The sequence below is a fragment of the Artemia franciscana genome, chromosome 6 (genome assembly GCF_032884065.1).
Source record: "Artemia franciscana chromosome 6, ASM3288406v1, whole genome shotgun sequence".
Taxonomy (NCBI): Eukaryota; Metazoa; Arthropoda; class Branchiopoda; order Anostraca; family Artemiidae; genus Artemia; species Artemia franciscana.
In genome coordinates this window covers 30616723-30643598 of record NC_088868.1, presented here as the reverse complement: position 1 = coordinate 30643598, position 26876 = coordinate 30616723, and the positions used below count along the sequence as shown (strand labels likewise).

At 35.1% G+C, this 26876-nt stretch overlaps 2 protein-coding genes across 2 annotated transcripts in view; both read right to left on the bottom strand.

The window, feature by feature from the left end:
- LOC136028538 (DNA mismatch repair protein Msh6-like) overlaps window positions 1-12892 on the bottom strand; it is a 102817-nt gene extending 89925 nt beyond the window's left edge. Inside the window, exon 1 of the mRNA XM_065706385.1 lies at window positions 12724-12892. Within this exon, the coding sequence (XP_065562457.1) occupies window positions 12724-12871 (148 nt within the window). The 5' untranslated portion in view covers window positions 12872-12892. The remainder of the gene's footprint in view (window positions 1-12723) is intronic.
- A 7346-nt stretch (window positions 12893-20238) lies between these two features.
- LOC136028304 (carotenoid isomerooxygenase-like) overlaps window positions 20239-26876 on the bottom strand; it is a gene marked incomplete in the record, with an annotated part of 53708 nt that continues 47070 nt past the window's right edge. The window contains 3 exon segments of the mRNA XM_065706065.1: window positions 20239-20360; window positions 22495-22625; window positions 24103-24294. Coding sequence (XP_065562137.1) covers window positions 22530-22625; window positions 24103-24294 — 288 coding nt within the window.

The window sequence follows — 26876 nt, the reverse complement described above, 5'->3', positions numbered from 1 at the left end:
AAGCTTCTAATAGGCTTATTAGAAAACAAGAACTTAAAAAGCAAAATAGACCAAGTTGGTTATTACCGACAGGGTATAAGACATGGGGGAGGATGGATCGCTCCAAAAAGTCTGGTTAAAGATGACTAGCAGTAGTGCTTTCACTATTCCCAAATTTTGAGGAAAATCTTTGGGGTTTTTTTTTCAACAATTCTTTCTTCTCAATAAACATTCCTGCTGTAACAATTTGCTGGGGTTGGCAGTTAATTTTTTGAATTTAGCCATTCTTTGTCCCTTCAAAGGGAGATGTGTACCTTTGAAAGTTATAGTGTCTTTGCATCTACTTTAACACCACTTTTATTCATATCAACACTTTGTTTTGCGTAAATTGACTTTTAAGCCTATACAGTGACAACACTGCAAGATTATTTCGAGCATTGCTTGGAGCTGTTAAATTTCATAGTTACAACTTATACTATCAAAGCTTCACTCTTTATTTCATGTTTGAATTGGTGTCCCTCTTTTTAAAACAAAGATTTATTCGAGTTAACCCTAATTATTTTGTTTCTAGCCAGGGGCGGATCCAGGATTTTCTTTAAGGGGGGGGGGGTCATAATAGGTTGCTTCGATAAACTTGTGAACAAAAAATAGCTGCAATTTAAAGGGAACTTCAACAATTATGTGTCGCAAGTAAGTAGTGGAGATGGTCTTAAATTGAATGTAAAATTGGTAAGGGTTAAAGTTCTAATAAATCTTTTGAAATTAAAATGGTATAAAAATATTGCTACAAAAAATAGCAAGTTATAAAAACCACCCCGCCATAAAAAAAAATAAATAAAAAGCTGTTCAACCATCTATAAAAAAAAAGATATTTAATATTTTCTGCATAATTTCTTGCCTTTGCACTTCTGACCACTATAGCTAGTGTGTTAAACTTTTTATTGAAAAAAAAATTGGTCTTGAATCATCTTTTGGGGTCGTGCATTCTTTGTGACAATTTGTATAAGTCAAACCATTTAGCATGTCGCCTAACTTTGTGGCATCGCTTAGTAACTATGATAGTAATGAAGAGTAAGAAATGACAATAAAGATATAACTTGCATATTCGTAAAAGATATATTTAGCATTAAATACTGGTTCTTTTAGGGGTGTAACAAGAAACCCATAACGAAAAGATAGAAATGCATAGAAGACATTTAATACGAGGGTTTTAAGTATAGGCAATAAAGCATTAACTAATCACTGTTTCTTTCAAAATTTTACTTTTCATTATAATGTAGCGTATCTTTCACTTTCTAAAGTTCAATATATCTTGCTTAAAGTACAGAATTCACAATTTTATAAGAACAAGAGCTCATATGGTATGAGCTCTAAAAAGTTCTAAGAATCAATAGATTGATATACAAGGAAAATCAGAGGCTTAATGCCGGTAGGATTTAAAATAAGAGCTCTGAGTCATGATGTCCTTCTAAATATCAAATTTCATTAAGATCCGATCACCAACTCGTAAGTTATAAATACCTCATTTTTTATTTTTCCTCTCCCTTTAGCCCCCCAGATGGTCGAATTTGGGAAAACGACTTTATCAAGTCAATTTGTGCAGCTCCTGACACGCCTACCAATTTTCATCGTCCTAGCACGTCCAGAAGCACCAAACTCGCCAAATCACTGAACCCTCCCCCCAACTCCCCAAAAGAGAGCGAATCCAGTACAGTTACGTCAATCACGTATCAAGTACATTTGCTTATTCTATCCACCAAGCTTCATCCCGATTCCTCCACTCCAAGCGTTTTCCAAGATTTCCCCCTCCAACTCCCCCCAATGTCAACAGATCTGGTCGGGATTTGAAATAAAAGCTCTGAGACATGAATTCTTTCTAAATATCAAATTTCATTAAGATCCGGTCACCTATTCTAAGTTGAAAATACCTCAATTTTTCTAATTTTTCCAAATTAACACCCTCCAGCTCCTCCAAAGAGAAAGGATCCGGTCCAATTATGTCTATCACGTATCTAGAGCTTGTGCTATTCTTCCCACCAAATTTCATCCCGATCCCTCCACTCTGAGCGTTTTCCAAGATTTTTGTTTCCCTCCTCCAACCCCCTATGTCCCCAGATCCAATTCGAGTCGAAAATGGAGCATCTGAGACATAAGATCCTTCTATATATATATATATATATATATATATATATATATATATATATATATATATATATATATATATATATATATATATATATATATATATATATATATATATATATATATATATATATATATATATATATATATATATATATATATATATATATATATATATATATATATATATATATATATATATATATATATATATATATATATATATATATATATATATATATATATATATATATATATATATATATATATATATATATATATATATATATATATATATATATATATATATATATATATATATATATATATATCAAGTTTTATTAAGATCCAATCACCCATTCGTAAGATAAAAATACCCAAATTTTCACGTTTTCCAAGAATTGCAGGTTCCCCCTCCAACTCCCCCCAATGTCACAGGATCTGGTCAGAATTTAAAATTAGAGCTTTAAAGCACAAGTTTCTTCTAAATATCAAATTTCATTAAGATCTGGTAACCCGTTCGTAAGTTACAAATACCTCATTTTTCCAAATTACCCCCCCCCCCAACTCCACCAAAGAGAACAGATCCGGTCCGGTTATGTCAGCTACGTATCTTAGACAGGTTTTTATTCTTCCCATCCAGTTTCATCCTGATCTCTCCTCTTTAAGTATTTTCTAAGATTCAACCCCCCCCCAACTGCCCCCCCCTCAATGACGCTGGATCCAGTTGAGATTTAAAGTAAAAGATCTGAGTTACGAGGTCCTTCTAAATATGAAATTTCATGAAGATCCGATCACTCCTTTGTAAGTTAGAAATACGTAATTTTTTTAATTTTTTAGAATTAACCCCCGCCCCCAATAGAGCGGATCTGTTCCAATTGTCAATCACGTATCTAAGACTTCTGCTTATTTTTCCCACCAAGTTTCATCCTGATCCCTTCACTCTAAGTGTTTTCTAAGATTTTAGGTTTCCCCCTCCCAACTCCCCCCAATGTCACCAGATCCGGTCGGGATTTAAAATAATAGCTCTGAGACACGATATCCTTCCAAACATCAAATTTCATTAGGATCCGGTCACCCATTTTTAAGTTAAAAATACCTCAATTTTTCGAATTTTTCCAAATTAACACCCTCCAGCTCCTCCATAGAGAAAGGATCCGGTCCAATTATGTCAATCACGTATCTAGAACTTGTGCTTATTCTTCCCATCAAGTTTCATCCCGATCTCTCCAATCTAAGTGTTTTCCAAGATTTCTGTTTCCCTCCTCCAACCCCCTATGTCCCCTGATCCAATTCAAGTCGAAAATGGAGCATCTGAGACATAAGATCCTTCTATATATATCCAGTTTCATTAAGATTCAATCACCTATTCGTAAGATAAAAATACCCAAATTTTCACGTTTTCCAAGAATTGCGGTTTCCCCCTCCAACTCCCCCCAATGTCATAGGATCTGGTCAGAATTTAAAATTAGAGCTTTAAAACACAAGATTCTTCTAAATATCAAATTTCATTAAGATCTGGTGACCCGTTCGTAAGTTACAAATACCTCATTTTTCGAACTACCCCCCCCCCCCCCCCCAACTCCACCAAAGAGAGCAGATCCGGTCCGGTTATGTCAGTCACGTATCTTAGACAGGTTTTTATTCTTCCAATCCAATTTCATCCTGATCTCTCCTCTTTAAGTATTTTCTAAGATTTCCGGTCCCCCCCCACAATGGCACTGGATCCAGTTGAAATTTAAAGTAAGAGATCTGAGTTACAAGGTCCTTCTAAATATGAAGTTTCATGAAGATCCAATCACTCCTTTGTAAGTTAAAAATACGTCATTTTTTTATAGTTACCCCCCCCCCCCCGCCCCAATAGAGCGGATCTGTTCCAATTATGCCAATCACGTATCTAAGACTTCTGCTTATTTTTCCCACCAAGTTTCATCCTGATCCCTTCACTGTAAGTGTTTTCCAAGATTTTAGGTTTCCCCCTCCCAACTCCCCCCCCCCCAATGTCACCAGATCCGGTCAGGATTTAAAAAAATAGCTCTGAGACACGATATCCTTCCAAACATCAAATTTCATTAAGATCTGATCAACCATTCGTAAGCTAAAAATACTTCATTTTTTCTATTTTTTCCGAATTAACCGGCCCCCCACTCCTCCCCCTCCAGATGGTCAAATTGGGAAAACGACTATTTCTAATTTAATCTGGTCCGGTCCCTGATACGCCTGCCAAATTTCATCGTCCTAGCTTACCTGGAAGTGCCTAAAGTAGCAAAACCAGGACCGACTAACCAACAGACAGACAGACCAACAGAATTTGTGATTGCTTTATGTCACTTGGTTAATACCAAGTGCCATAAAAAGTCTATTTCTGTATTTCCACTCCTGCCATATTTATTACATGCTCGATGTCTACCTCAATATTTCGATGAACGTTTATAATGGATAGTCCTGTCAGTCTAGAGTCCTGGCAGTTTAGAGCTCTACATCAGTATTTCCTCTTCTATTCATACTAAAATATTCGAATAAAGACCAAAATCGTCAGAAAAATATAAATTCTAATAAAGGTGCATGTAGATATCTGCTTTAACTAAGTATATGAGTCGAAATACTCCTTAAGAAAAAAATAATTATGTGATTGTTATTTTTGTATCTGATTGGTGTAGACTGATGATTTAAATTCTCAGGGTTTCAAGCTGTGGTAGATTTCTAGTTATTTTTTTTAATCTTGAGATTTTCAGATATTAAATTCAAAATTTAAATCTCGATATGTCTGCTGAGCACAAAAATAAAAATTTGAAATTTGACTCAGATTTAGCATTAAGTACAAGAATTGTCCAGTAAAAATTTTGATTTATAAACGAAAAATTGTGGAAATATGATTGGATGGCATGTATCAAAATAAGTATAAAAAACCTCAGTGGTATATATAGCAGTTAATAAAATTTTATGGACAAATATATGCAACCACTATGCAAAAACATAATTATATTTTGAGACTGGTTGGTATTGAAATGAGAAATTCTGAAGTAATATAGTAGTTGCATTCCATTTCTGCGGTTAACTCAAGTTGCATTAATTTCCACTTCTTATCAATATTTTATTAGTAAATGTTTGAAAAAAAAATGATGCCATTCCACTGATTCAAACAGAGAATTCAGAGACCCATCTAGACCAGCTAGATAAAAAAAATAAACACATAATTATTTGCCTTCTTTTATAAATAATTTTTTGAAGATCTATTCTTCTTAAATTATAACTTTGACCTTTGAAGGAGTATTTCAACTCATACACTTAGTATATACTTACACAAACCTTTATTAAAGTTCTAAAGAGTTTGACCTTTATTTTAATGTTTTAGGATGAACAGTAGAATTGATATGTAATATAATAGAGCTAAAATTAGATAAAAATAGGCAGTAAAGTAGCCACCATTTGCTCACCAAAATCCAAAACTTGAATTAAAATTTTTTGCACTTCTCATACATTTACTTTCTATTATAAAAATCCCCTAAAAAAGACAAAAAAGGAGGATGGTTCCCTTTTAGTCAGTTTCAGCCTTAGAAAGGGCACAAGAATTTTCAATCAAATAGCCCATTCTTGAGTTTCTACGACCAATCTTTCAAATGAACTGGCTTGGAAAAAGACCAAAATAATATATTGATGGCATATGACTCTTTACTAAGGCAATACTGGATTGTTGCCTCTGATTTAGGATTTTTCCTTGATCAAACTTGTTTTTTGGGAAAACCATATTGATATGATCGCTTTTAAGGCTGCTACAGGTTCTGACATTGCAAAAGGACTCTAATAGTGTTTGCAAAACCAAATAACGCTCCTTTTGTATCATGCAGACTTTAATCCTTATACATCTAATTATTGTGGTGTATGGGCTAGAAAATCTTATCCAAAATTTACAGAATAAGGCTATTTGCTTTAATGATGGGTTAATTGTAAATAATATAGTTCCACATTCAAAGAGGTTAAAAGTGATGAATGTAGGTTCTTTTAGATCAAAATGTTTTCTGCATAATGATTTTACTACAAATGGTATTAGCTTGGTAAATGGATAAAGGAATGGTAGAAAGTTAGTTTTCAAATTAAGAACTTTCCAAGTTATGGGCCAGGGTATGTGAAATTCCCTCTTAGATAGTGTTAAAGACAGAACACCAGCAGCTATCTACTGAAAGATTAAAATTGTTTTATGTTGGTGGGGGACCCAACTTTTAAACCTGTAAGGTAATTTTGTTTTTTTATTTATTAGCTTACCAATACTTGCCTTAATAAGAATTTTATTCTCAGTCTTCTTTTAGTCTTCAGAGTTCGAACATCTTTTTGGATTTATTTTATTTTAACTTGCTGTGAACTTGAATTAATTCAGTGACCATAGCTAATTAAGTTGTTATTTCATAATATTTTCCTATGGTTCAACTTGACCTGTATTCAGAGTGACAACACCTTTTTGGATTTTAAACTTGCATTAATTCTGTGGTTTGAACTCGAATTATTACAGTGACTGTAGATAATTTAGTCTGTGATTTCATAATATTTTGCAAAAGGGTCAAATTTACCCATATTCAAGACATTCATTTATGATTTGGATAATTTTTAAATGTGGTTGTGAACATTGTTGATCAAGTTTGTCTTAGACCCTTATATAATTTTTGGAAAGATTTCAACCTTTCTGTGTTGACAGTGCTGAGTGGATCTTTTGGGAGCAGGCTGAAGAGGGGAGAGAACCTGCCAAAAGCGCTATATAGGTACCTCATGTTTTTAATTAGTCTTAAATAACAGGGGACAGGTGAGCAGGTATCAGCACTTCCCTTGCTCCCTGTGATCTCTGTATTGCTATTCAACCTTCTTTCTAATTAAGTGAGATATCTGTTATATGTTTATTTGCTACATACAATGTGGAGCCAGCAGCTGGTATGGTCTCCACTCTTGAACGTTTTATACCATGCCGAGGATGTGACGAATGTTCATGCTGATATTGCAAAACAGGTGTGGAGTTTTTTTTTTGCACTGATTACTTAATGGAAGCAAAGAAATTATTGTCAAATTATTTAAACTGCACAAATTGCCCAAGTGACCAACAGAAAGCTTCTAATAACTGTTTGGACATGCTTAAAATTCTTGAAAAGCATGATGAAAAGTAAATACCACTACCACGTTTCATGCTGTACAAGCGTGATGAACTACCACTTTACATAGGGGAATCAAGTGCAACACTTACTCATAAAGCAAATTATGTGTCAAGCCCCCACAAAGTCATCCAAACCCTCTTTTGCCATTATATTAAAGAATCCACCTAAAGAGCTGAACGACCCCAAGGACCACAGAACTTTTATTGATAGCTTGTGGGGTGACTCGAAAGTTGGGGATAACTGAGTTTAGACCAGGAAAAGATACTTGGCGCCTTATTGTAAGTGATAAAAATGAAGCTACTGATGTAGCTGATGCTATCAAATCAAAGGACCAATTACTCAGACTATAGCTAAAAGTCCCAGTGTATTATCGAATTGCCTGTTTTGTTTCTGACAGTCAGTTGGAGAACTTGATAACTAACTGTGCCAAAGTCTCCTGTATTAGCAAAACTAAGTCCTTGAGCTTCAGTTTTCTAGTCGAGAAGACTTATTAGCAGCCATTTCCTTGTCAGTGATAATCAAGTATGAGTGAATCTGCATTGAGAGGTTTCTCTCTCTTCCTCCTTCCTGCTACAACTGCGAAGTTTATGGACATACTGTCCAGCAGTGTAAAGCCCTTACTTGCTATTCCTGCTGTGTGCAGACAGTACATTCGAATAAGGTGGAAACCCACTGTCAAAATAAAATGCAGTTTGCATCTGTGCAACAGGCTGACCATCCTTGTTACAGCTACAAATGTCCTGTCACACAGAAACTAATGAATACTCCAGAATGAGCACTGATCTACATGTTACATTATGGAATATTAATGGAGGCGTCTCAGTGAAATTACCAATAATCCAAACTCTATGTAACACAAATGATGTTCTCTGCCTACAAGAGCACCTTCTCACTGCTGACAGTCTATGTTTGTTTGCTTTCTCTCTCTGGCTTAAGCTCTGCCTCTTCAACAGCAACATTCTGCCCATCCTCCTCTATGCATCTGAAACATGACATCTCAACCAAGAACAAGAAAGGAGAACTCAGTTTTTTGAAAACATGTGCCTATGTAGACTTCTCAGCATCCACTGGACCCAGAAGGTAACAAACAAGCACATTAGAAACATCACTGGTCCCTCACCAGCTGTCCTTTATCAAGACTATACAAAGACATAGATGGAGCTATCTTAGACATCTGTTGTGCATGGATGATTCCAGAATCCCTAAATCTACATTTTTTCTGGTTACCTCAAGGCATCTACTGCAGAGGAAGACCCAAAAATACACTCTGTTGTACCTACAACAACGACCTGTAGCACCCTCACTCCTCAATACAGCCAGAGTGGAAAGAGATCATTGCAGCTGCAAGTTTCAGAGACAACTGCAGACTCTTCTTTGACAGCCTTAGTGCCTGTGGAGGCACAGGAGGATCTAAGGTAAAGTTGCTGCCTAGTCAGTTTCCTTGTGGCTGATGGTGAAGAGCAAAACCTAGCAGTAATCCTTGCTGGTGATATGAACTGTAACCTTTTTGACAATAGTAGCAGCTGTGCAAATATTCTGAATAGTAGGTGTCCTCAGTTCTTGGCAGTTGAGAGTGCCCAAGGTTTCACATATATCCATAACTCTGGCAGTACCTCTTCTCTGGACTTTTTCATGCATTCCCCAAATATAAAACCAGACTCCAGATCCTCACCTATCTCCACTTTCTAAACATCAGACCATATGCCTGTCAATAATATGTTCCCTGTTCAACTTTTTGCACCAAGTGATCAAAGTCCAGACAATCATAGTAAATGGCATGAAACCAAAGACTCATCTTGTGCAGATATGTTTATGTTCTGGGCTGTTCGTGACTCTATTTTGAAAAAGATCAAAGTGCCAATTCATCTACTTTCCCAAAAAAAAACTACTAACCTTTTCAGAAAAGCAAACCTTGCTGAATATTTACTCTGCAGAGATCATTCATGCTCTACAAGCTGCTGAGCATGCTAGTACACCTATGCAAAGAGTATGTCTTGGAACTGAGAAGCTTGGTTGATCAGGTAACCCTGATCTTGTTGACTCTTGTGCTAAGTCAAAATTAAGTGCTCAGGCAGCACCAGGCTAAATCAGTAGCTGAACTACCAAGTAAAGCCACAAGTGAACCTAATTTTGCATGGAAAGTGCTCAAAAGAGATAATTCAAAAGCCTATAATGCTGTCAAAATTACCAGTGAGCAGTGGTATGGTTACTTTAAAAGTGAATTTTGTTACTTTAAAAGTGAGCCTGATCCATCATTATCAAATCAATATGAAAGGGAGCTTGATAGTTGCTTAGGCCAGTCAATTAATGAGATCAATTTTATTGTTAATTGGTCTGCAGTTGCTAAGTGCATTTCTAAGCTACAAAAGAAACCTCTTGTGGTGTTCATGGTCTCTGTTCAAAGCATCTAAGCTGTGGGTCCCCTCTCCTGATTGAACATCTGACCTTACTCTTTCAGATAATATTATGTTGTGGTATAGTTCCTAATTTATTCAGTACTGGAGTAATAACCCCAGTATTAAAAAGGGGAAAGCCCTCAGACAAATGTTCTTCTTTTAAGCCAATTATGGTGTCACCAGTTTTGTGCAAAGTTTTTTAGTTACTAACTACTGATGAGATATCAAGTGTTGTACACTGGATAATTAATTCAGCTTCAAGAAAGGAGTAGGCATGACCATGCTCATCATTTGATTTCTAATTTACTTCTACATGGCCATGAGAGTAATGAGGTATTATATTTTGATTGGTTAGATGTATTTAGAGCTTTCAATCTGCATATCTTATTGACTGTTTATAAGTGTGGAGTTAATATTTATTTCATTAAATTCATACATGATATGTATAAAAAGCTAAATGCCATGGTTAAGGTCACTATCTCACCTGGTACAGTGGAACTTACTTACTCCTTCAACTCCAGTAAAAAAGGGTATTAGACAGGGCTTATACCACAACAGAACATGTTTTAATAGCTAACTAAGCTGATGACATCCTTGGTATTAGTAGAACAGCCTTTAGAATAGAGGAAAATTTTCGAATTCTTGATAGGGAGCACAAACATCTTAGTCTTTGATTTAATGAGAGTAAGACTGAGTTCCTGGTGTTCAATCACTGTCCTGATTGCCCAACAAATTTTTAGTTAGGTATACACGTAATTAAAGCACAAGATACACTGATATATCTTGGTGTACTGATTGGGTCAGTTCTTTGCACTATGCATAAAATTTTGAACTTTTTTTTTGCCAAAAATCTAGGAATGTATATGGTTTACTAGTTGTATTAAAGTTTAAATTTAACTACTCTATATTAGCTAGCGTTTATAATACATTTGCTGTAAAGCATCTACTTGCCCTTGCACCATTTTTGTCTCTTCTTACTACTTCAGATATTGGAATACACAGAGGTGTTTCTACAAGTATGTGAAATATTTGCTATGGCTGCCTCTCTGGACTAACAACAGCTCCCTATACTTGTGGTATGGAGTTACTAGTACAGTGTCTGCAGTGCAGAAAAGGAACAAGAGATATTGGAGACAGATTATTAGTGAAGGTACCTCTGAAATTGTCCTTTGTTGATAGTGTGTCTGGTCAGTGTGTCTAGTGTGTCTGGTTACATGCAATTACCCATATTTGTATTTTTTTTTTTTTTTATTCCAGTCAGTTCTTCTTTGTTTTGTTTTTTTTTGTAACTGTCAAAATATTTGTTTATTTCCCAGTTTTTTCTTTATACTCCATCAGTTTTGTATTTTAAATTTGTGATGGGCAATAAATTGATACATACATATAGTAAAATTTTATTATTTATTATGTTGGTTGTTATATAGTTTCTTTTCTGCCTTTCTTGAGAAGGATGTTGCTTTCTTGCATTGGTTTTCTTTGTATTTTATTTCTCAGTATTATTAGTTTAAAGACTAAGGTAGTATTAAAATGGTGGCCACCTAATGTGAGGGCATTTTATGTCTCTTGAGGCTACTTATTATAATAGTTGCAGCTATTGTATGTAACAAATTTATCTATATTTATAGCTGCTGATAAATCTATTCACAAAGGGGGCATTTCAAGCTTTTCAATATTTATTTCTATCCTCCAAGTCTTGAAAATCATTTATAAAACACCCCTGAGCCATCCAACTATGCAAACCTAACTTATCAAAATTTGCCTATTAATATATGTTGGTAGATGCCCCTGATGGTGTTTAACTGTCATATGTTATATTGAGTATTTTACTCAATAATAATTGAGTATATTGAGTATTTGAAAATGGATATATGTGGTCAAATCTATGTTTATTTTTCACAATTTTGTTAAAAAAAATTTTACAACAATGAAAGAAGTCATGATAAAGATTCTCCTACTGGAAAATATGTTAGCTAGGATTATATTGTATATTATGAAGTAAGAATTGCTTTCCTAACATGCCTTATTATGTAGTGGACTGCTTAAATATTATACCCTGATGTTTCTTACTAGTCACAGAAAATGGCAGGAGTGTAAAAGTCAGCATTAAGTATATTTATTACTTTTTGGAGACACAGAGGGTAAGGGCCAATAATTTTTTTTTTACAACAGCAGAATATTGCAACTACAAAGGAGGGGACAAAGAATGGGGTGTAGGAGAAAAGCACAGGTATAAACCTAGAATTCAGACTTTTGAAAAGGAAACACATTATTTCATAATGTCTAAAAAAAATTGTAGTTGATGCATTTTGAATGCAATTTCATTTTACTTTACACCCTTTCTTCTAGTGTGGTAATATATGGCCATAAATTATATATTTCTTATCTATTCCTCTTGTAGCCTATCAACACGTGTACTTGTAACTTGAATTAACTGTGACAAAATCAAGAAACAGAAAACAAACAGGAAATGTATAGGCTACTTTGGGCTAGCCTACATATTTACATATTAGAGGGGTAGGAAACATACAGTGGGACTGCAGACAAAAAAGTTTAAAATAAAATTTTTCTTTATATTATGAAGTAAACTGTTTTGTTAGCATACTCTTTTCTCAACAGCCCTAATTCTAAGCTTAACCCCACAATTGTATTAGCCTCAAGTGGCTTGCTGCTATAGCCTAGCAAGTGGTTAGTAGGAGACTAACCAAGGTGAATTAGGAGCAGATGTAGAGCAAAATCTTGGGTGAGGCCCAATGTGACAAGAGCACCAATGAGCAAAATCTTGGAGGGGGATAATGTGAGAAAGGTGCCAATAATTGACAAATATATTATAAAAAAGTCAAAGAAAAAAAGAGAGAAAGAGGATGCCAGGAAAATCTTGGAGGGGGGCAGGGTCTCCTCTTCTCCCTTGGATCTGCCAGTGAGGGGAATGGAAACCTAAAGATATCTTTATGGTTTGATATCCGAGATGATTTCGGAAAGTTTTCCTGAAATCTATAGTTATTTTCTGTAGAACTTTCAATAAGATTTACCCACAAACCAATAATTTACCCTGGTCTACAATAACTTACTAGAAGAAAGCAGTTTCCTTTTTGGAGTTTCAATGCCATTTACGGAAGATACTGCTGAACTGCCACTTTTTTCATCTATTGGCTTTGGAGTTGCTGGAGACTTGGTAAAATAGCTGAATAGAGTTTTTTGTTTCCCAGAAGCAGACATTTTTCGATTTTGAAATTAAGCATGGCGTGTTCAGCCTTGCTAAAGTAAAAAATTAAGCGTACCATTTTTCCGGCGAAAATTATATCTCAAGAGATCAATTTGGTTCATCTGAGCAGCAGGCTTAAATTTTGCATTATCAAGAAGAAAATTATCAATAAACTGAAATCTGAGAAGATAAAGAAGACAGCAAATAAAACCAAAATGAATCAGAAAATTTTGCAAAATATTTTAAATATTCCACATTGTACCAACACCTTTAAATTTTACCAAAACCAGTAAACTGGTCAAGCGCTAGCGTTATTTTCATAGTTTCCTAGTAGAGAATATCAAAGGCCATGGATAAATTCTGAAATATTGAGCCCAGGTGAATAATATTTCAATTAATTTCACTGCCATGGGGTATTTCATAAAGTGTAAGTCGCTGCAAGTGGAGGTATAGTAACATTTAATACTGATTCTATCGAAAGTAGTTTCGTTTGTGATATCGTCCTTTTAATTTTTTGACACCACGGGTGGCGATTTTTACATTTACCCTGCAAAATTTAGAGCTTGTCATTTTAGAATATGTATTATGAACCGATATTCTTCCCAGAAACAATTTTGGAGAGCTGAAAAGAAAAAACTTTAAATAACGGCAACTATTTTTACCTAGATCAGATAACAAAACTCCAACTAAAATTATAGGAAACACTGTTGTTTTCAATCCACTTAGTAGTAGCCATCAAATATTTCATATGGACTTTTCTATGGACTTTTCTATGGAAAACTCTATGGACTTTTCTGATGTGCCGGGGTTTAAAGAAGTGAATGCTTTAAACATGTCAACAGCTTGAAAAATAAATTTGTTTCTTAACTACCTAGATAATAAGGAAGAAATTTTGAAAGTAGGTGACGTTATTACTTTGCTTCACAACGAGCAAGAGAGAGTTGTATCATGTAATGAACACAAAGATGTTCTCGTTCAGTTTCTTTTATTTTTACAATAATTACAACATATTTGTGACCCCCTACCCGCAGAGAGCATAGCACGAGTGGCACGGGAGTTATTAATGAAAGCAACAACTTTCTTCAAAATCCGAAGAAGAAAAAAAACAAGCGGATTTTACATTTCTCTAAGCAACATGAAGTTCATCAGCAAGTGCTGCTATTTCAGGCAAAGGTCTATTAGAAGCAATAGTGGTACAATTAGACCTTTGTTGAAGCAAAATATATATACAAAATGTAGAGTGGAACAGAAAAAGACACGCAAAAACACCAAACAGTATTTCTTTACAAATAGTACCACCAAACAGTTTAATGACGTTGGAACATTTTTCAAGCCATGCAAACTTCGATTGCCAGTCATGCCTATTTTTTTGCTCCTCAGTATTCTTACGTCAAACTTTGTCTTGTTGCCAGATATAAATGAGAAGCTAGCCCACTTAAATATATTGACAGGGAAAAGGAGAAGCCTGTAATGTCAATACTTGGCATAAGTGAGGGGAATAAAGGATAAACATTCGCACTTTTACCTGTGTCTCCAACGAAATAAGACACCCGGGTATTGCCGATGATGCTTTTAATGTAGCAATAAACTTCGTTTCCCCTCTGACCGATGGAAGGTCTGAACAATTGATCAAAAGCGTGTCATATAGCAAGTAAAAGACGTTATATATTTTTTATACCAATCTAGATGCGGAGCATAACTGTAGAGACGCCTTGGAATTTGTTTTAACCAATCCAAATCGAGATAGGCAGAAGTTTCTTACAGAATAGGAATTTATAAAGCTTATATTTATGATTCACAAGCTCTTATATTTGGTTCTAAGTAAAAGACCTTTTAAGCTATTTGATATAAAGGAGACTTAACACACAACTTAGAAGACACTTTATAGATCTTGTTACCGTAATTTCTTTTTGTTTTCAGTTTCATTTCTTTATTGATGGTAATTTTACGCTTGATTTTTTTTACTTTATTTCTGCTTATCTTTTGTTTAATTAAACACTCTTCGTTTTTTCTTTGAAAACTGCTTTTGTGGAAAAAAAGGTTTTCAAAACTAGTTTTGCTCGTTTTTATTTACATAGTCTTTTTCATTGGTTATTAAAACGATATTTTAAATAGTTTCGGCTTTTTTCTGTAAAAATCCAGAATTTGGCTTACTATTTATATGTCTGACAAAGTTGAAACTAATATTTAATAATTTACGCCCTTTGGAAAATATGCATACTTACATTTGCAGTAGTAATAGCAGTTGTAATTAGTTGCAGTTACAGTAGTAAATAAGTGCAGTCACATTTACAAGTTGTTGTAATCATATTTAATTGTAGTCACAAGTACATGCAGTCACATTCGTAAGGAGTCCAAGTTGCAGTCAAAAATGGTTGTAGTCACAAATACATGCAGCCACAGTCGTGAGTAGGTGCAATTGCAAGCAGTTGAAATCGCAAGGGGTCACAGTCAAAGTTGCAAGTAGTCCTGCATGGACACAGAAGTTCTAAATTTATTTGAATAGTAGTGACAGCAACACTAGTAGCAGTAACCCTGAGAGATTTAGCTCAATACCCTCGCACATTCCTGAGATATTTGACAACTTACATGCACATAGTGCTTACTGATTTAGTTTCAAATCCCCGTCAAATATCCATAAAAGTTTCAACTAAATAGCATATTGAATTTCCTGAATATTGGATCTATGCCATATTGACAACCTTGATGCATGTAAACTCATTTTATTTAGTTCAATAGTAGCAGTAGCAGTAGTATTAATACTGAAAGTTTCCACTTAATACCCATAACCATTGCTGTCACATTGCTGACGCATCTTTAATGACGCGGCCTTTTTGAAGACCAGGATGGAAAATACCTCCCTTTCCTAAAAACAAATCCTAGATATAAACAATAGGGTGCTTGCAGAATTGGGGGTCTTGGGACTCCTTAGGTATAATTATTGCGCCTTTTGACTATTTTGAACAAGTGGATATCAGTGATTTTGTGTGATGTATTTGTGGGAGGAAAGCTAAAACAAGCAAGGGCGACTGGTTGCTCTCAAGTCACTTTTGACTCGTATAAAGGATGCCAGGACTTTCAAAATTCAGTCAAATGAGATCCATCCGAAGTTTACAATTATCTTCCAAACTAAATGTGAGAACCTAAATTCATGTATCAGAAAAGTGTCAGTGACTGGTTTCTACGACCCAACACAAAAAGAAGTTCATTCACAAAGCGACCCAAGAAACGATATTTCAGAGTATAGGTGTTCGAAGCACAGAATGTAAATAAATTTCATAGAATGAGCCAAAAACAACATCTTAGAGATGTAAATTCTCGAGGCTTGACACTCTTCAGCAAGGAGAATTTCAGGGTTTCTATCTTAGAGATACAGAAGGCGTTTCCCTTTAGGTTTCACTTCTACCTGGTTACACTTACCTTAACCCCAATCTCTTTATTAAAGGTGTCAAATATGAGCCCTCCACCTCAATGTTTAATATCTAAAAAACACAAGCTTCCAATACTAAGGAATAGTAAGAAAGTTATTTAGAAGAATAGAAGCATGAAGTAGGGAAGTCATTATTGTCTAATGACAAAAATTCAAAGATAGGGTGTAATATTGCAGTTTGCAATAGCAGGATTTTGCAAAAAAGTAGTTTGCAGTATTGCAGTCTTCAGTCTGCATAATTCATAGAAATAGTTTTCATGAGATATGCAGAAATAAGATACTTACCAAGGGGACCCACAGAAAATTTTCCAGGGGGAGGGGGGGGGGGGTATAAACCAAAACAGCTTGGTGGAGGGACGGGAATATATCTTAAGATATGTTATCTTAGGAGTGAGTTTATTTTTAAATATATTTAGAAAAGAATTGTTCAATAAAAAGAGTAACTAAATTTGCAGCCAAATGAAAGAAAAAATCCGCAAATTTTAAATTGGGAGGATTCCTGACAAAAAGATCAATCCATTTAATCAATGTATTATAATGCATTTAAGCTTAGTCCATTATATCCAAGCCCTAGAGTAAAAGAAAATCAAACTCAAACCGAAATTAGGGAAAGATTCATTGTTTCGCAAGATCATAACAGGTGTAGACTTGTCTTTACACTATTTACTAAGCATTAGAATAGGCTGCAGAGGAAGTAGAGATAAGAGCTGAAAAGCCGGTTTCTAAGTGGATATTTTAGACTCTGATTTCATTCCTGGGAGTTTCATTTACCTTCCTCGATGAAACAGATCTCTAAGGTACCAAAAGCCCCTAAAGTGGGATGTTGCCAAGATCTTCCGATCTCTAAGAACCTTTCTCAAACTTACCTGCCTGCATACATAGCCCACTTTGATTTTAACATTCGTCTTTCATATAATTAAACCAGCATAAGTTAGCCAGTTTTTTTTGTTTTTTTTTTTGTTAATGAAATTGGTATTGGTGTTCATTAAATTTTTATCAGCCACTACAAACAAGTCTTTGACTTCCTATATTGGCTGATGTGGTTCTTTTGTAGATTAAACAAAAAAAAAAAAAATACTGAAAGTAAGGAGCGACATTAAAACTTAAAACGAACAGAAATTACTCCGTATGTGAAAAGGGCTGGTCCCTCCTCAACGCCCCGCTCTTTGCGATAAAGCTTGACTCTTTCTCTCAGATCTACTTTTTAAAACAGTGAAAAAATTTAGCGTAAAGAGCGTTGTGTTGAAGAGGGAACAGCCCCTTTCATATACGGAGTAATTTCTGTTCGTTTTAAGTTTTAATGTCGCTCCTTACTTTCAGTTAAAAAAAACTTTTTTTTTATTTAATTTATGAACGCTTTTGAGTTAATGCATGTCTCGGTTTTGGCTCTCCGCACATGAATACTTAGAACGAAATTTGCATATTTTTTTTTTTGCTAAATGACTTTTTCCTAGTTTTGATAGTTTTATTTGATACTTTGAGAAAAAAACAGTGGGGGAGGAGGGCTAGCTGCTCTTCAATCTTTTGGTTACTTAAAAAGGCAGCTAGAACTTTTAATTTTTTACGGACGTTTTCGTTAATAAAAAATATACGTAACTTCCGAATTAACTTTCGTAACGAACTTCTATATTCTTATATTTTTACTACGTAGATGAGGGAGTTTGCCCCTCTTTAATACCTTGCTCTTTACACTAAAGCTTAAATTTTGTCCCAATTCTTGAAGAATGACTCCTGAATCACAAGGACCGTAGAAGAAATAGTTGAAATTACTAAAAATGCTTTAGCGTAAAGAGCAGGTATTTAGGAGGAGATGAACCCCTTATATGCGTAATAATTTCCGTTCGTTTTCTTTTAATGCTGCTCCTTACTTTCAGTTGAAAAACTTTTTTCATATTTATCCTTTCATTGTTTTTTGTTTTAAATAATATTAGAAAATCCTGCGCTCCCTTCATGATAACTTAAAAAGGTCACTAGAACTTTTAATTTCCGCTAGAATGAGCCCTCTCGCAACATTCTATGTCCACCGGATCGATAAGATCACCCCTGGAAAAAAAAAAAAAAATAAACACGCACCCGTGATCGGTCTTATGGCAAAAAATATGAAATTCCACATTTTTGTAGATAGGAGCTTGAAAATTCTACAGATACCCTGAATGCGATGGTGTGATCTTCGTTAAGATTCTATGACTTTAAGGGTGTATTTTCCCCTATTTTCCAAAATACGGCAAATTTTCTCAGGCTTGTAACTTTTGATAAGTAAGACTAAATTTGATGAAACTTATATATTTAAAATCAGCATAAAAATTCGAGTCTTTTGATGTATCTGCTAGCATCAAAATCCCATTTTTTAAAGTTTCGTTTACTATTGAGCCGGATCGCTCCTTACAACAGTTCGTTACAACGAACTGTTTGATTAATGATATTTATAATAAAAGTGTCTCTCTCTCAAGAAAAATTCCCTCAAATTATTTTTCAAACAAACTTTTTTCAGTTTTGAAGTATTTTTGGCCTATTGGTAACAAAATGACTATCTCACAACTTCAATCAATTATGTTTTGGAAAAACAGGGTGTCAAGGAGGGGGGCTAGTTGCTCTCCGTCATGCTTGGCTCTTAAAAGGGAACTAGAACTATACATTTCAAATTAAATGAGCCTCTTCTAAAGTTCACAAGGTAACACATTCCATTGAAACCTTATATGCCCCTGGACAATAACTTACAAGCCTTACCCCCAGACTCTGGGGGACTCTGTCCACCCCAAAGGCCTTTTTATATGATCTTTGGACAATTTTTGATTAAATGGCTATTTCAAAATTTTTATCGGATGCACTTGTGGAAAATACAACGTAGTGGGGGGGGGGGGGGCTGCCCCAGATAATTTTGACTCTAAAAAAAGAACCCGTCCAATGATCACTGTCCAAAGTTTATACGACAACCCTTCCCATAAAAACCTTATATGCTCTCAGGGCATATCTTACAGCCCTTGTACTGAGGGCTGTTAGGGGGGAGTTCCAATTCTCAAAGACACTCTCAACTACGCTAAAAAAAATGGCTATTCCAAAATTTTGATTAGATGTATTTTGGGAATTGCTGGATGCATGGAGAAGGCACTTGTTGCCCTACAATCACTTTTGACTATTAAAAAAGATACTTTCGACCTCCAATCGAAGAGCATTTTTTAAAAGTTTCTACGACAAAAAATGGTCATCCCAAAATTTCTAGCAGATGCATTTCAGGAAAATAAAAGGTGTGGGGGGTATCCGTCCTCAATCCAATCCAATAAGACCCCTCCAAAGTTTACACGACCACCCTTTCTATGTATACTTTATATGGCACCAAGGCAAAATTTACAACCCTTTATCAGAAGCCGGGGGGGGGGGAGGGTTATCATCCTCAAAGACATAATTTCTGGATCTCTCAACTACATTGGACAAAATGACTTTCTCAAAAATAGCCCTCAGGGCAAGAATGCAAGTTATTCCCTGGGGGCATATGTGATTTTTATAGAAAGGGTGATCGTATAAACTTTGGAGGGGGCTCATTAGATTCATAATCAGGGCTCATTGGGTTCGTAATCAGAAGTTATTATGCCATTTTTAAGACTCGGAGTGATTTGAGGCTGGATACCTCCCCCCCCCCACACACACACCTGAATCACTTTGTAGTGCATTAAAAGTCAAAAGTTGAAGCTTATCAATATTGATAGAAAGCCCAAATAGATTGAAAGCCACTCAGGAGTCGCTTCAAATAGTCTCGTATATCTGCTTTGGATCTACTGAGCAGAAGGACGTCATCAGCGTATACCAAGTAAGATAGGTAAGTACCATGTCATAGGAGAGAGGGCGAGATAAGGTCCAGTACCATGAAGATTGCATATTTGAATTTCCAATAGAACCCCTGGAAACTCAAAATCTAGGGGAATAATAGCTATTGCAAGTAGACTGTTGCTATAGTTTGTTATTATTGTTATATAGCCAGTTTTTATTCGTTAAAGTTAATAAAAAACAATTATATTAGTATTGAAAAACAATGTACATTCGATGTTTCTTCCACTTGCCATAAAAAGAGCATACACCTAAAAAAGAAAAATATTATGCAAATTCGGCAATGACAGGTTCAACGCCACATGCAAATTATTTTAGATATCTCCCTAGGTGACCCCAAGGTCACAGAAATTTAAAAACATGTTTTTAACCTAAAAATTCTCTTTAGAGATCTCTCTTATCAAGTCAGTATTTCTTGGGTCGTTTTTTTGATCTTCCAGAATTTCAAGATTGTATAGCCAATTCCGTGCTAGAAATATGAGGCCCGGGGTTCGATCCTAGCCAAATGCAAGATTGAATAAGGGTGCAGCGGAGGGAACCATTCTGTTTTACTTCAGAAAAAATGTTTATGACTTTTTATTTAAAGCTTTATGTTAAAGAAAAAGCTTTAACAGCTTTTGCAAAAACCGTCATCTAATCCATTTTGATTCCGGGAATACATTGGCTTAAGGCTTAAGCCTTTATAATTGGTGCTGGAAGGGGGGCGGGTAATAGCGCCCCTAACATATTTAAAATCTTTTCCCGTATAGCTAAAAGGTTATATTGACATGCTTAAGGACTCAGAGGCAGAGAAGTCAAGGGGAACATCACAAGCCTCGTCAGAAAATTTCTTGGGAGGATAGGTGTTGAAAAATGCTAACAGGAGCTTTGTTGTCAGAGATTTGAAATGGTAATAGTTTTCCTTTCCTATTGATATGCAACGTTCCTATATATTAAAACATATAGAACTAATTCATTCGAACATTAGAGAAAACATCAGTAAAGGTCGCGAGGGCTTCAGCCACATAGAGGATCAAAAACCAGTGCTTCTCTTGTCAGCTATGAAGACAAAAGCTGTTGTCAATCAGTGCTAAGTCTGCAAGCGATGAGTCAAATTAAACATCATCGCAATAACCATATATATTTTTAGAAGCCCCTCCCCTCGTAGTTATATTTTTATTTCGGCATGGCTCTTATCAGCACTGAAGATAAGGCTATTCTCGATCCTCATGTAGTCTGCTAGTAAGGACCCAAATTGCAAAGCATGAGGATCGCAATATAAATTTTAAAACTTCCTCTTCTGAAAATTCTTTGCAAAGATAGTTTTAGTTCCTCTTAGCTCTTGTCAGTCTGGACGACAAAAGCTGATGTGAATAAAGGCCAAGCCTGCAACAGAGCTGGCAGATGGGTGAATTTATGCCATTTCGGAGTTTTTTAGCCCGTTACCAAAAAGATTTCTCTTGGGAAAATCGTTGATTCAGCATATTTTCACAAGAAAAATGGCAGTTTTGGCGGAAAAATCACCTTTATTGCGGCGCAACTTTAAACCAGACATCTGCTGAGACTAGTCTGCTAACCATGAGCTAAATTACGAATTATAAGGATTGTCAAGGACATTTTTAAGAGAATCGTTTTTAATTTTTCCTCTCTGAATCCCTTTAATAAGCCAAATCATGAAGATTATACTACACATTTTTAGAAGAAGTGCTTTAAAATTCCCACTTTTAAATTTTCTGCCTCACAGCGCTCTAATTAAAAATTTTTCTGTTTCCTTTTAAAACTTTTGACAGTTTTTTCTTTACATAAGTTTAAACTTTCTATCTAACAGTACTCTAATTGGAAATATTTCTTTCTCCTTTTAAAATTCAGATATTTTTTTTTTACGTAATACCTTAAATTAGGTAGTTTTTCCGAGACTATATTGCCTTTCTATCAGAAAAAATAATAGTTCCAATGGGGATAAGTCCTTTTATTAAACAATGAAAACAAATAAAAAAAAATATCGATGTTTCGAACCACATTTAGGCAATATTACACAAAAAAAATTACAACTCAACACGCTGAAAGAACCCTGTAAATGAAATCTCACAGACACATCTATTGAATAACCCCGAAACTATTCGCCCGAAAGTAATTTTTTTAAGCATGAATACTTTTGGTTTGATAGTAATGCTTTAGTTTTTCTTCAGAGAACGACCGCTGGTGTATGTGGTCAAAATGTGTAGATTTTTTTGTATCTGTTTTAACTGTCCAATAAAAGGACTTATCCCCATTATAACTTAATTTTGATAAATTTTCTTACATAAAATCAATTTGTAATTTAGCAGATTCTTTAGTATTGTCAGGGATAACCCCAGCTGACAATCAAATAAAACAAAATTAATTTATTCTATAAACTCGATATACTTGACCGAGCATTCTGAGCCAGTTCTTTGCCTCAATTAATAAAGATGAACTTGATCCTTTTTAGCAATGAAAAGCCCATGAAAATCATTTGGCACTGTGCCATTGGCATCAAAATCCGCACGACCAAGCTCCTAGAAAAACAAAGTAAAAAGTTAAAAGAAAATCAATCATTGTAAAAGGAAAGAAAAGGGCATAAACGGCATGAAGAAAAAATGTCGAGAACAAGCATTAGCACTGGCAATACAGTAAACAATCATTTGATAAATGTTAGGGGAACAAAATACACAAACGTTCAATAGTTTAAAATATCTGAAAAAAAAACAACACTATTTGTTTGTAGGAAGTCTTTTTTTTTAGATCTGGAATCCCACTTATCTGATTCTGAAATTTTTGAGGGACTTGTCCCTTCCCTTTCTAGCGAAATTTATTGGACGTATTTGAATATTTCTAAGACACAGTCGGTCATCATCGTCAGCAGAAATACTCTGGAGATGATGAAGACCGACCGTGTTTCCAAAATATTCGGAAATTTTGTGTTTGGTTTTCACTGTCTAATAAAGGACTCATCCCTATTGAAACTCTTATTCGTTTCTTTAAAGAAAAGCAGTGTCGTCTGTGGATAGAAGGACGTATGTACACAATAGCTTCAATAGCTCAAGATTTTCCAGACCTTGAAGTCCTTTTTTCTATTGATTCTATTTCTTTTCTAAAAAGAGACTAAAACACGTAGTTATTTGTAAAGTTTTAGTTTTGCTCTATTTTAGTTTAAAATAAATGAGACGACCGGCTTTAGGCCACCCAAGGAAAGAAATTCATTGGGGAAAAAAAGGAAAATAATTAGAAAATTTATTTTCTAAAAAAGATTTATGATATTATATTAGAAACATGAATAAAAATATGATAAAAAAGTGTTCAAACAAATCTAAAGACTACTTGGGATATGGCAAAATGCCAGAAGTTTTACTGAAACGAAAAAAATTAAAAGTGGGAATAAAAACAGTAGTCTTGATCTAAATACCATAAAATACTTTTGGCTTTAGTATTACAAAAGTTTCTGTTTTTTGTTAAAATAGTTGCCATAATGCAACTACTACTACTACTAGCAACAACCAACAGCACCAACAAGCCTCCTGAGGCTAAAACCGCTCGGCAAGATTATCCTCAATCCAAGTCTCTTCAAGTCTACTTAATTTTATTCAAATCTTTTCTTATAGCCTCTCTTCATCCTATTCGGAGATATCTGTTTCAAATATAGGTGGCACATTAGTTCAGCTCTTTTTGGAGAAGAGAAAAGTCTAAACATAAATGAAAACAAAGTATTTACAGCATAATTTTCACGTTTCGGCATGAAGTCAGGGCTTCATATTATCCTCATGGAGAGGAATGACACAGTATTTAAGCATGTTTACAAATATAGTTAAAACTACTTTAAAATTTAGTTCATCCATGTCTCTAGGTAAAGAGTTGACAATTGAAATGGTAGTATTTGTTATGATTTTTCTTCGTTTGTTATTATTATTTTTTTATCTTAATAAATCTCTCTCTCTCTCTCTGTCTCTAAAAGAAATATTACCCGATTAAAAATTTATTACTAAAAAGATATAATACCTTAAAGCTTTTTCCATCTAAAAGAACAAGGGACACTTTTTGAGGGTGTTCGTCGTCAAGTATTGAAAAGAGGACAACTCCGTCGTCTTCATCAACAGAGTTTGGCCTAACAACAAACACTGGCTCTGAAACAGATTTTCCCTCCTCACTGAAGGTTTGAACCTCCTTCTTTTGTAGATCAAATTTTATAACCTAAAAAAGAATACATTTAACAAAACTTAGTTCTCCTTAAGGAATTAGAAGCTATGAAACAAAAATTACATCCAAGAATTCACAAAAACGAAAGATTTGAGTTCCCTAACAACTTCAGGAATTTGCAACGTCTCTTCCGCTTTATTAAATTCTAGATAAAACTCTGTTTTTATGTCTTCTATCTATATAATATATCTTCTATCTATATAATATAATCTTCTATCTATATAAAAATAAGTTGTCTGTGTGTGCGTGTGTCTGTCGAGTCACGTCATGTTTGTGTGTCGACTGACGTCATGTTTTCGACTGACGAAATTACAGACCGGGACATCGGGACACAAATGACGACCGGGACACCGGCACATCTATATATATATAAATAAGTTGTCTGTCTGTGTGTCTGTCTGTCAGGTGACGTCATGTTTCTGTGTCGACTGACGTCATGAAGTTAGTTGTCGTCATTTTTGCTATGACGGTGACGTCATTAAAGATATTTAAGACATATATGTTCACGTAGAAATCTATTAATGTTTAAGTTTAAAATGACTGATGAACTTACAATGGCAAAGCCGATGAAGATGCTCAAAGAGTCTGTGCCAAAAAACTTGCTGCTGATAGAGAAAGTCAGAAAAGAAAGCGTGCCGAGGAATCAAAAGAACAGCAAGGAAACAGGCTTGAGGCTAAAGAACGCAAAACCGCGCAGTTAGATGAAGATCCACCTGGACAGCGAGAGTCGAAACATATCAAAACTGAAAATGATAGCGATGATGATTGGGTTTGGGATTTTGACTTGGATAAGGTCATCAATGCCTACCAGATTTTAGTTAAAAAAACAAAGGTTCGGCGATATGTATTTCATAGTGAAGCTGAAAAATAAGGAAGAAAAAGAAAACTGAAAAAAGAAAAAATGTAAAAAACTAAAAAATACTAAAAAGAAAAAACACTCAAAGAGAAATTACAGACCGGGACACAAATGACGACCGGGACAGAGGGAATATAAATAACGACCGGGACACTCAAAGAGAAATTACAGACTGGGATACCGGGACACAAATGACGACCGGGATACAGGGAATATAAATGACGACCAGGACACAGGTATTTAAGAATATCGTTCAAAGACAAATTTTTAATTGTAAGAAGACCGTTGAAAGAGAAATTTCTAATTGTAAAATGACTGAAGAACCTACAATGGCAACGGTACCACCATCGAAGTAGATAACCAGTGGGTTGTTCCATATTCCCCATTATTATCAAAAACATTTAATGCACACATAAACGTTGAATAGTGTAACTCCGTAAAGGCAATCAAATACATATGTAAATACGTCAACAAAGGCAGTGACATGGCAGTTTTTGGCTTGCAGCCCGAAATCAAAGATTTCGACGAAATCGTACAATATCAGGCTGGAAGATACATAAGCAGTAATGAAGCTGTTTGGCGAATTCTTTCATTTCCAATACATGAACGTAGTCCAGCTGTTGTTCACTTAACGGTACATTTACAGAATGGTCAACCTGTTTATTTCACGGAAACCAACGTGCAACAAAGAGCCCTGAATCCACCGGATACAAAGTTAACCGGTTTCTTTTCGCTTTGCAAAAATTATTCTTTTGCAACAAAACTGCTGTATACTGAAGTGCCTTCGTATTACACGTGGAATACTAAAAATAAAGTATTTGAACGTCGAAAACAGGGTAAGTCAGTCGACGGCCAACCTACCATCTTCAAAGATACCACGATAGGAAGACTCTACACCGTTCACCCCAATCAACATGAATGCTTCTTTCTACGCCTGCTTTTGGTAAATGTACCCGGTCCGACATCCTTTGAGTATTTGAGGATTGTAAATGGTACTATACATGACACTTACCGTAGTGGATGCCAAGCTCTGAATTTATTGGAGAATGACCAACACTGGGATAACTGCATCAATGACGCGTGCGAAACGTCAACCCCACGTCAAATTCGTGCATTGTTTGGCATCATTTTAACAACTTGCTCTCCATCAGCTCCTACAGAGTTATGGGAAAAATATAAGTCAAAAATGTCCGAAGATATACTCCATCAAAAACAGTTAGAGACGTCAGATATGACTTTTGATTTTACATCAGAAATTTATAACTACACTTTAGTTATTATAGAAGATTTGTGCGTACGTATGGCAAACAAACCTCTTCAGGATTTGGGAATGCCTTCACCTAACCGTATCGCTGCTGTTTCGACATGTGTAGAATTGGATCGTGAACAAAGTTACAGTACGAGTGATCTATTGTCGTATGTACAAAATAACATTTCCAAGTTAACGTCGGAACAAAAAGACATTTATGATACGATAAGCTCAATTTCAGGATGTATACAACTACCTGCTGATTTCTGTAATTTAGTGACGTCCAAAAATGAATTGATTGAAAAAGTATTTCCGAATATTCTAAAAAATTATAAAAATAATAAATGGCTAAGTGAAAGAGCGATTCTCGCACCCAAAAATATAGACGTCCACGAAATCAACAATATTGTTTTGACCAAGATTCGAGACCAGGCAGTCCTTTACAAGTCAGTCGACACAGTTTTGGAACCA